At 43.2% G+C, this 12079-nt stretch overlaps 1 protein-coding gene across 1 annotated transcript in view; it reads left to right on the top strand.

Moving 5' to 3' along the window:
- TPP2 (tripeptidyl peptidase 2) overlaps nt 1-12079 on the top strand; it is a 76212-nt gene that overhangs the window by 58962 nt on the left and 5171 nt on the right. The window contains 4 exon segments of the mRNA XM_024108250.3: nt 2237-2388; nt 2588-2684; nt 5435-5565; nt 7156-7363. Of these exon segments, the coding sequence (XP_023964018.3) occupies nt 2237-2388; nt 2588-2684; nt 5435-5565; nt 7156-7363 (588 nt within the window).

The following is a 12079-nucleotide window of genomic DNA, read 5'->3' as shown; positions in this document are numbered from 1 at the left end:
GAAAAAAATAAAAACCTTTATATAAACAAGAATGCATTATTTGTCCAGCAGTGGCTCTTGCGCATGTTCTTTGAGTTTTGAAAGTGCTTTTTTTTTAAAAAAGTTTATTCAATATCTGAGTCATAGCTGTTAGTCCTAATCAGTCAGTTCATTTCCTTCACGCATTTGTATCTGCCACCAATTTTTTTTAAATGTTAAGATTAAAGTTGATAGAAATTAATGAAACTAGAATCTTGTCTTCGCATAAAGCGCTACAGCAGTGCAGCTTTTCCTGTCAGCATATAATCCACCTCCCCAAGAGATGTTAGCTGGCCTGGACTAGCAGCTAGGAACCCCCGGCACCTACCCACCTCACCTCTGGGAACCACCTCTAGTCCAGCCCAGAAGGCAGCACAGAAGTGAGGGTGGCAATCTTGCACACCCCACCTCTCCCCTCCCCTCCCTCTGACACACACACACAACAACTTTGCAAACCTCCCTCTCCCCATGATCCCATTTTGGGTCAGGACCCCCTTGGTTAGAACACTGTGAAATTTCAGATGTAAACATCTGAAATCATGAAATTGACCAATTTTAAATCCCTCTGGCCATGAAATTGACCAAACTGGACCATGAGTTTGGTAGGGCCCTAGTTATCTATTTAAATAGCAATAAGATGAACCTTTTGATCTACATGTTTATAGCACAGGCTTAGTATGGTAATGTTGTGGGTCTGTACACTCAAATTTAATGTTCTCTTTTGGGGGAGCCTGTTTAAATAAATACTGTAACATCCTTAAAAGCAAAAAATTGATAGTGTGTCCTGTAATGTATGTTAGAGATGGTCTGTGGTGAAACTTGACACTGGTTTACTCAGAAGTGATGGGATTTAAATTTATACGAGAAAAATGTGTGTATCAAAACAGCTGTTTGAGATTTTTTTTCACACCTTGATCACTGTGTATAGCAGGTTTGGTCTGGAGATTGATGTATTTCCATAAACCACATCACTGTAGTCTTGCTATGTTTGAAAACAGAAAATAATTCAAAAATGTTACTGTTCAGCTTTTTATCTGAATATGAATACACCATAGGCTAAGCTGCAAAGTCCTGTAGTGGCAGCTTGGAAGAAATTACAGTGGCTCAAGAGGGATATACTTATGAGCTTTATGGCATGTTGATGACTTTACTAACATAACATTTTGTTAAGAATTACCCCCCCCCCCCCAAAAACCAACCCTTATTCACTCACATGTTTTGTCCCCAAACTTTAAAAGACAGGAGCTTTACCTAATTTTATCTTTACCTTTTTACCCAACTTACCTGCTTTCCTGAAGTCCGTTCCATAACTCCCTTTAACAGAATGTGAATACAAAAATGTTAAGCTTTGACACCTTGGTAAAGAAAATAGAACTACTTTAAGACACATTGAGGCCATGTGATGGTTAAAGCCATATTAAAAGGTTGCACCTTCCCTGTAGCCTTCCTTGCTGGCCAGCATGGCTCGGCTGCACCCTACATCAATTTCCCCTTCACTGAAGGCCCTTTAAGTTCACAAGATCCAGATATTCAGATATTCCCCCTCTGGGGTCCAATTTATTAAGTCCTGCACAAAATAGAGGTCAAACCTACAAAGTCTTCACCTCAGTTTCAGCTGAGCCCAGCTCCTCCCCCCAAGGGGGGTCTGTCCTCTCTCTTTAAAATTCACTCCTTTTGTCCCAATCTCAAGCTGGGCGCAGCCCATCTTCCCTGAGAATCTGCCTTCCTACTCTCCCAACACCTCTTGCCTGTAGCTTGGCCCCTCTCCATGGGCCTTCCTTGCAGATGTCTCGCCCCTGCTGACTCAGGGCCCTGCAGGAGCCTTCTTCCTCCTTGCAATGTCTGCAGGCACCTTCCAAACTATCTCCAGCTGTCTCCCCCTTTATAAGACCCAGGTGCCCTCCCTTAAGCCCAGGTGGGCAGCCTGTAATCCGTCCAGGGGCACTGGTCCCTGCTTCGTTTCTTGCAGGGGCCAGTCACCTTGTGACAAGCCCATTTCTGAAAACTTGGAAGAAACCCTGGGGAGGTGGGAAATTGGGTGCGTCTCCAGAGAAAGTTGAACCATTCTGAGGTTCTAAAGACTAATCCTTTGCTCCCAGGCTCCAGCTTCCAAGCATGTAACTGCTCGCAATCGTTTAGCACTTTTTGCATTGTAAGATAAAAATAGCAACGCAGTCCATTCCACCAAGTAGTTGATGAGGTTTTTTTCTACTGCTAGGATGTAATTACTGTTCATTACCATCTGATACCATCACCAACAAAGACTAAGAATGGCAGCAAGGAGAAAGAAAGGGAACCAGAAAAAGAAAAAGACGTAAAGGAGGAATTTGCTGAAGCTTTGAGAGACCTGAAGATACAATGGATGACTAAGTATGTCTTTGTAGTTTCCATAACAGGTCATCTCATAACTTTTATGTTTTGTTAATACTACACTTTATAGAAGAAATGGAAGTTTGAGTACCAGGATAATTAAACTTGCGATATCAGAAGACCAGTCTCTCACTGTTGCACTGCCTCCTGATTAGCACATGCAGAAGCAGCATATTCATTCATCCCTCTCTTTGGTTAGGCTGGATACCAGTGACATGTATAATGAATTGAAAGAAGCCTTTCCTAATCATCTTCCATTGTATGTTGCAAGACTCCATCAGCTGGATTCTGAAAAGGTGAGTTCTGTTTTTTTAATACAATATTTGTTTCACTACATCTTGCCTTGAGATAGGAGATTAAATCTAAAGATTTCTCCTTTACTGTTCTTCACAGATGCCTAGACTTGACGTGACTGCTCTGGCTATACCGAGTGCAGTGAACTAGAAACTTTTAACTTAGAATCAAAAGCATTTATCATTTACAAATCAGTGCATTTTTACAAGGCTATAAATGTGAATGCTTAGCATCTCTTTCATTGTTCCCAGCATATCAGAGAAACAGCTTGATTGGCTTATTGGTTGTTTATGGAAAAAATTAGTGAGGTAAAGTAAAATTAAAGAAATGAGTTTTTTTCTATCTAGTTCTGAAAGGAGTGAAGTTGCTTATTCGTTGAGGGAATGAATTTCATAGTTTATTTTTTTCTCCTGTTAAAACTCTGTCTTCTGCATTCATGAACTTCTCATGATGGCTGACAGTTTCCAGTGGAATGTGGCTGATGTGTGGGAGATTACGATCATGGAGAAAGCAATCCTTTGGGTAGCTAGGACCAATCCCAGCGACATTTACCTGGGGAGGCATTGCAGAAACCAGAGCACTCTGGGGTCAGATCACTGTGAGCAGTGTTGCTAACTACACAAGTTGGTGCATTTTGTGCCAGATGTAGGTTTTTCAGGTTCCAGGGCTTTATTTCTACATATGAGTTACTATAATCCAGCTTGGAGTCTGTGAATGCAAGGAGCACTGTGGACAGGTTAGTGTCTAACATTGAACTCTTTAAAAAGAGAAAGTGTTTCAGTCCTGCTGCTCATTGCAGATATTTGAAGTATATCAAAGCACTTCTGTATGTGTACACTTTTCAAAGGTGAATGCTCAATCTATACCCTTTTATATAAAAGGGTTTTGTTTTTGTTTTACTCTAGGGAGGCTTACAAAGTACTGAACTCAGTATTTGTAGCTCTAACTTCTAGGAGAGCTCCCTCAGATGGCACCTTCTTCTCCCCTTGAATAGCCATTCAGATGGATACAGTTGGAACCTGTTACATCATTTGATACTGGCTGAAGGATGGAGAGGGTTTCCCTCCTTCTGGTTGTCAACACAGCTGAGCAAAGTTTTTTCCCAGTCTCTCACTGATTAAATCTTATTCCCAAGACTTAGTACAATCTGATGTAAGGGTCTGGTGACTTCTTGTTAATTCAATTTTTCTGGGAATGGACCATCTAGCAATGGGTTGGCTTAATGGTGACTTGTGTTGCTTTTGGAGATCTAATCCAAAGATCAATGAGTTTAGCCATAAACTATAAAGCCCTTACAGATGGTTTCTTCATGAGATAGACTAGCTATTCTTGAGGTGGAGGGTCTGCTCACATGTCTTTCAAGTGAATAAGTGCTTACCCTCCATTTTCAAAGGTACACTGCTATGATCCTTAGCAGATGGTGTTATTGTCCTCTTCCTGTAGCAGACAGCTGTTGCACAAATTCTCTCTGTTAATCTATTTCATGTTCATCACCATGATAGTGTGAGCTCCTAACATTCCACCTCCTTCCTCTTCCTTTGGTGCTAATTTTTTCTTTTGCAGGGTGCACTACCTCAGACTTTATACAAAACTTCAGAAGCACAATCTCCTTTATGCATAGGAAGGGTGGATTCTGTATCCCTAGCTGGCTTGTCTCAAATCATGATCAGCTATTTGGATGCTGTCTGTAACCCCATTCTTCATCAATCTTGTGTCACTAAGATTGTAAGGTTGGTCTTGTAGTTTGGCCTTCTGGTTAAGACACTGTATTGTGACTTGGGATATCTGGGATCAGACCCCAGATCCCTCACATACCTTGTGTGATGTACTGGGTCTTTGCCATCTATAAAACAAGTTCTGACACTTTCATTGTCTGTCTTGTTTATTTAGATTGCAAGCTCTTTGAAGCTGGGATCTCCATCTTACTATCTTCAAATCTTAAGAGTTTAAGGTCAGGAGAGACCTAGATCATCTGATCTTCTACACATCAGAGGCCACTAAGCCCCGTCCAGTTCCCGCTCTATTGAGCCCAATAACCTGGATTAAAGTATTACAGCCCTCAGGAGACTAAGCTGTCGTGTGCCACAGGCAAAGCATAGGAGGGACTGAGGTCCACCAATGCCCAAGGCCTTGCAATGAATGTCAGGGAAATGATTTGGCAAGATACCCTGATAATCCTAACAAGTGACCCACACTCCAGGCTGCAAAGGAGGGTGAAAAATCCAAGTTCCTGCCAATTTGACCTGGGGAGGAAATTACTTCCCAAACCTGAAATGGCAATTTGACTCTGAGCATGTGAGCATGATTCACCAGCCAGATATGAGAGAATTTTCTCTACCGCCTCAGAGCACCAGCCTGCCTGCCCAGTATCCCATCTCCAGCCATGGCAGTCTGTGCTTCAGAGGCACAAAACAAGCCCAGAGCTGTTCTTCACAGATGCCTAAAATATCTTCCTTCCTGAGCCATGCAGACCATGGGAGGCTTGTTGGGGCCTATAGGCCCCACTGTAATATAAAGAAAATAGTAACCTCTTTGTGTCAAGGACTTCTAAAATATGGGTTTGTATGGCACTAAGCACAGTATGACCTCAATCCTGTCTAGACTGTAGAAATGTTAAATAAGTAAATACATTTGAGAAACTATTTGTATTGCCATGTACTTGTGACTTCAGTAATGTTAATAATATAAAGTGTTAAATGGGGTGACTTCATTTTGCCAGTCTCACATTTTTCTTTTATTCCTTTTCCTTCAGGAACGAATGAAAAGACTCGATGAAATTATTGAAGCTGCAAATACTGTTATCTCGCATATTGATCAAACAGCGTTAGCAGTTTATTTTGCCATGAAGACTGATCCCAGGCCTGATGCAGCTACTATAAAAAAGTACCTAACCAGTAAATACTCCTCCTTGCACCCTATTTCTGTAGTCTATAAATATAATTACCTTTTTTACATACAAGAATTCTAAAGGATTCTGAAAGCTGATCTAGCTTTGTAATTTTTTGAGACTTGGGTTCAAACTTGACTTCAAGTGGAAACGGGTATTTGAGACAAGTATTTTTAGAGTTTTGTTTATTTCAGAATGCAGAAAGACACTGAAAAACTAATTTTGCTCAGAAGAGCTCAGATAAGATTACAAAGGATGGCTTTCAGATCAGAATTGAGATACGTGGGCAAAGCTGTGTGGGAAAATTTGCACTGTGCTTAGTCTCATCAAGTTCATAAACATTCAGAATAATCAGTGGACTGGTAGTATATGGATAGCAAGGAACTCCTGTAGGAATAAGTGCAGGGTTTTGCATGATACGGTGGGACCCTCAAAATTCTTGAAGGATGGTTCCAAGATGCTAGTGAACAGTACTTGTTGTTTGATAAAGCCACTTTTAAGTGCTCACAAGTGTTTATAGAGTGAGTCAGGAAAGAGAGACTGGTAACAATGGCTATATCTGTATTCAAATACACCTCTATCCTGATATAACGCGACCTGATATAACACTAATTCGGATATAACACAGTAAAGCAGCGCTCCAGGGGGGTGGGACTACGCACTCCGACAGATCAAAACAAGTTTGATATAACGCGGTAAGATTTTTTTGGCTCTCAAGGACAGCATTATATCAGGGTAGAGGTGTATGGTCATTTTCTCTGTGGAGTTAGTACACAATAACATTCTTTTGGAGTGTTAGTATGTTCAGTAGAAGGTCAGCACTTCAAAGATGACGATGCACTACATTTTTTTTTAATTAGCATAAAAGGGGCTTTTGAAATGAATGATCCATTTTGACTGAGGAATAGCAAAGAGCGGCTAATTTAAAGTTTAGGGGCTGTGAAAGGAGGTATACATTTGTAGGTTAGTTACATATTGACCCTGCTTAATTATATCATTAACCTAGTTTTTGCTTGGAATGGCTTGTACATAACGCTATATGTGCTGGATTTAAAAATAATTAAGCATTTCTTGGTAGAGTCAACCAAATGATCTGGTGGTCTTCTAACATCTGAAACTGAGAACCAAATTCAGTGCTGGCTTAAGTGGGTGCAGTTCCTTTGAAGTCCGTGTTGGCTTAAATTAACAGTGGATTGGCCCTCTTTCCATACTACCAAGAACTAATAAAATATATTTCTAGATCCTGATTTCTTGTTAAATTCTTAAAATTTGGCTTGCACTTCTGTTCAAATACCAGAGGCAGTTTAGTTGCTCCTGAACCTCTAGACTTGGTTAGAATCTGTACGTTGCGTAATGTACACTAACTATATTTTGAGCCAGTTTACAATGATAGGAAATAGTTTATTTTCAAAAATGCAGTATTTTAATAGGGTAGCTGAAAATTGCTTCTACTTCTAGTGTAAATACTAATCAACAAGTGTGTTTAGTTTACTGTGATTTTTAAGGGAAAGTTAAATTATTTGCTCTTGATTAAAACGAATAGCTGCAAGAGACCCCTTGTATTTGTGTTCAACTTCTTAATGTAGTGATATGGAAAAACAGAAGTCTACCTTAGTGGATGCCCTTTGTCGGAAAGGAAGCGCACTAGCAGACCAACTTCTCCATCTGGAGGCCCAAGATGGGGCTGTTTCAAGTGATGCTGAAGGTAAAGATGACGATCAAGAGAGCTGCATAGGTGTTCTGTCAGAGACTTTCTGGGAAATAACAAAATGGACTGATCTTTTTGACACTAAGGTAAGAGGACAAGCAGAAATTCTAAATTTTGCACACTTGTGATGGAATTTAACACCATCTTTGTGTGTGGCTTCCAGGCATCTCTCCCTAGTTCTATCTCTATATGTTGTGCCAGCCTCTCTCAAATGTTTTTCCTCAGGTGGGATCTCTCCTAGGCTATCAAATCCAAGGCAAGTAAATCTGCTCTGTGTGTCTACATATGGAGAGGGTATGGAGCAGTAACTGCAGACTTTTATTAACAAACTGCTTCATTTATCGAGTTACTAGTTTACTATTCCTTTCAAGGAATAGTTCAATTGCTGTCCAATACAGCACTTCTAGCCCTTCAATAGAAGCGTGTACAGCCCCTGTTCTGTGCTGGTCATGAGTCCGTAGCATTTTCTACATTAGGAATGAAAGAAAAGCCTGTGTTCCTTAGCTGTGGGTAAGGGCTGCAATGGGAGAAGCCCTCTCCAGAAGTTGAATTACCACTTGTAACCTGTTAGCAAGTTCTTATCAGGTAAGGTCCCTGTGTCCTTCAGCATAGCTGTTTCAAAGGAAACCATAAAATCCCAATAATACATATGATTATGTAACTGTTTAGGTTATTACTTATTTCCTTCTTTAACTGGTTGTTGCTATGCACTGTTAGAATAATTGCTATGTTTCACATCAGACATGGCTGTATTTCAGTAGTGAATGAATTTTTCCATATATGTATATGAATTTCAGTTAGTACAGCGCTTTGGAATCATTTGAGATGAAAACTGTTGAACAAATCAGAAGAAATGTTATTCCTTCCTGACCCCTGCTGATGATTCAGCCTATAGCCTGAAGCATGAAGATTGATGATTATTTATTCAGGATAGCTTCTTTGTAGATGTTCTTATTTGTGTACATGTCTTTCATCTTCCTCTGTTGATTCTTAAGCCGCTGGGCTGGGCTATGCATTAACAACAACATGCTACGCAGTTTAATTAACTTTCTTGCCTTTTAATTTCATCTGTGCTCTCATATTATGAGAAAGGATACATAACATATTCAGGAGAACTGGCCTTCTCTATACCATTTATTATTAGAGCTCAGTGGACCATTTTCAGCAAAATGAAATTTTGTCAAAACATGCTGTTTCCTCAAAGCCAAAAATGTTGTGGAGATGTACTGGTGTTGAGCAAGATGTTGTCATAGAATCATAGAATATCAGGGTTGGAAGGGACCTCAGGCGGTCATCTAGTCCAACCCCCTGCTCAAAGCAGGAGCGATCCCCAGACAGATTTTTGCCCCAGGTCCGTAAATGGCCCCCTCAAGGATTGAACTCACAACCCTGGGTTTAGCAGGCCAAAGCTCAAACCACTGAGCTATCCCTCCCCGGAGAGAGACTGACTTTCTGTGGCCGCAAGGGACTAGAGAACTGGGATGGGATGTGCGAGACCAAGGTGCAACTCCCTGCTCTGTCTGATTCAGAGTGATACCTGGAATGAAAAAGTGAATCAGGCAGAGCAGGGACTTGAATCTGGGTCTCCATCCCAGGCCAGTGCCCTAACCACTAGTTCTCTCCACACACAGACATTTAGGTTTCATGTTGACACAATTACGTTTTCACAAAAATGTTTGGAGGATTTTTTTGTTGTTGTTAATTTCAAAGCGCTGAAAGTTGCTGCAAAACAGAATTGTTGTTCTCCAGTCAGCTCTTCACTGTTTCATTTACCTCATATATATCCTTGTACTCTTTTCCTTCTTTACAAACTGCATAGTACTCTTACCCTTTAATACTTCCTCTTATGGAAAAACCTTCCCCCGTCTATACATATTCTACCTCTTATCAAGTTTGTGCATTTCCTTGGCCCTTTCCTGGTACTTCCTGGTGACCAGAACTGACATACTATTAAAGAGGCACCACCAAATTAAAATCTAAGCTAAATCTAGAGTAGCCTTAACTCTATGCTTTATAAAAAGTTATTTGGAAGAAATTTTATGTGAACCACATAGTTGGCATTTATCCGCTTGATATTTAGGGATCTAAAGTTATCTGTTGTTAATTTTGTTTCAGGGTCTCAATACTCTCAATTTTAATGATTACTGTTCTGATCCATGGTTCACTAATACCGTTGTACCGGTATATTTTTATGACATGGAATTTTTATCTCCATTCTACCCGATGATCTATTCTCTAGCAGACGTTTTTATAATAGTTTAATCTTTAAGTACTACTATTCCATACATATGACGTAAACTCTCTTTTTCTATGTAGTTTGTGGGAAGGAAAATAATTTCTTACTGATTTTTTTCTTATCTGACCATATTTCAGAAATCCAAGTTACATTTAGGCCTTCTAGTGACAGGCATGCTAGCTTATTTGTTGTCCTGCATTCCTCTTCTCCTATCCAGCTAATAAGGATGGTCAAGGGCATAGTGTTTACTGCTCCACCTACTGGGAAGCCAAGGGGTGAGTGGGAGGGAGGATGAGTGGGGGTAGATGTTGTAAGTATTTTAAAAAATTGTCTTCCTATCAGTGTTCCCTCTAATTTTTCCCACCCATGTGCAGAATGAATTTGGTGATGTGTGACACATTACCTCCATATTGATGCACATAACAAAATTCATGTGACGGGTGGGGCGGAGGGGTTCACAGTGTGGGAGGGGGCTCAGGGCTGGGCAAAGGGTTGGGGTGCAGGCTCTGGGGTGGGGCAGGGGATGAGGGTTGGGGCAGAGGATTTCGGGGGGTGATGCGCTGGGCTGGGCTGGGGATGAGGGGTTTAGGTGCAGGCTGCTCCAGGGCAGTGACAGGGAGAGAGGACTCCCCGCAGCAGCAGCACCTGGGCTGGGTGAGAAGAGATGCCTCTCCTATGGCTCCAGCCTGGCCTGGACCTGCCACATCCATGTGAGAGGTGCTCCTCCCCCAGCCCCAACACGCTGCGGCATGGAGCACGCCCAGCGCTCACTCTGCATTAGGTGACTCCCTGAGTGAGCTGGGGAGCATACTGAGCGATCCCAGGAGGTGCAAACCACAATATAGGACCTACCATTTGAGGGTTCGGGGCTCTTTCCAGAGCTAATTGAGTCTAGGCTCCTGAGCCACCCTCCGCTCCCTGGGTTGCACATGCCTCAGCAGTCCAAGAAGCCTTTCCGCCCTCCTCCGGTGCAGGTCCTGGGGGGCTCCCAAGTCTGGCTCATACAGGAGAAAGGACAAAGGGCCTAAGAGATGCTACCCGTCCTCTTCCCGCCCGACTGCCCAACCTGACCCTCCCAGAAGTCAGAGACCCCAGAAGCAGTTATTTTGAGGGTGCACTCAAGGACAGCGCCCCAGACAATGTACTGGATCCAACCCTCCCTTTCTTCAACCACCTCTGCCCTTTCTGGTCGGCCTGGTCCCGTGTCACCTTAGACCACAGGGTGCTAGATATGGTTTCTTCAGGCTACACCCTGCAGTTTGCAGCCAAACATCCCTCCCATCTCCCCTTCCCCGTCCCTCTTCAGGGACCCTTCTCATGAGCAACTCCTTATTCAGGAGGTCGAAAACCTCCTTCACCTTGGGGCAGTGGAAAAGGTTCCTCGGAACATGGAAGACAGAGGATTCTACTCCCGCTATTTCCTAATTCTGAAGGCAAAAGGGGGTCTCAGACCCATCCTAGACCAAATTCTGGAGGGACTTGTTGAGGTGACCTAGAAGTTATGCGTAGTCTCCCTGGCCTCCATCATCCCCTCCCTGGACCCAGGAGACTGGTACGCTGCCCTCGATTTAGAGGACGCTTACTTCCATGTTTCCATCTTCCTGGGGCACCGGCGCTTCCTCTGCTTCATGTTGGGCAGGTGCCATTTCCAGGTTATGGCAATACCCTTTGGGCTTTCGTCGGCTTTGAAGGTATTCACAAAATTTATAGCGCCACTGGCTGCTTACGTGAGACATCAGGGAGTCCAAATATACCCATACCTCGACGACTGGTTGATAAAGGGCCGGTCTCCGGGTCAGGTGCGGAGGTATTTTAACCTGGTTTGTTCCACCTGTCACGACTGACGGTTGATGATAAACAAGACAAAGTCCACCTTAACCCTGGTGCAGCACATAGAGTTCATCGGAGCGGTCCTCGATTCCACTTGGGCCAGGGCCTTCCTCCCCGAGACTCGGTTCCAGGCCATGGTGGACCTCATTGTGGGCCTGCAGGCTCACCTGCTCCCCACCGCTCACACGTGCCTGAGGCTAGTAGGCCACATGGCAGCATGTACTTACGTGGTCCGGCATGCACAACTCCACTGCAGACTTCTTCAGGGGTGGCTAGCATCAGTCTATGTCCCCAACCAGCACAGCCTGGACCGGGTGGTCAGGATTTCGGACAGCATACTTGCGTCCCTCATCTAGTGGCAGGATCCTGTGTCGATGTTGGAAGGGGTTCCCTTCGCAGCCCTGTCCTTGTTGGTGACTCTTGTCTCCGACGCTTTGGACCTGGGCTGGGGAGCCCACCTCGGCGATCTCAACACTCAAGGCCCATTGGTCCAGTCATGCTCAATCCCTTCATATCAATGTTAGGGAAGCCAGGGCAATTCGACTGGCCTGCTAGGCCTTTCTACCTCGTATGCAAGACATCCATCGGGATCTGGACCACGCTAACACGGCTACAGTTTTCTATATCAACAGGCAGGGCAGAGCCAGGTAGTTGGCACTTTGCCAGGAAGCCCTCTGGCTCTGGGATTTCTGCCTACAGTACAATATCCATCTCGTAGGCACTCACCTTCTGGCTT

This window comes from Chrysemys picta, chromosome 1 (assembly GCF_011386835.1).
Source record: "Chrysemys picta bellii isolate R12L10 chromosome 1, ASM1138683v2, whole genome shotgun sequence".
NCBI classification, from domain to species: Eukaryota; Metazoa; Chordata; order Testudines; family Emydidae; genus Chrysemys; species Chrysemys picta.
This window is presented reverse-complemented; position numbering and strand designations above follow the sequence as displayed.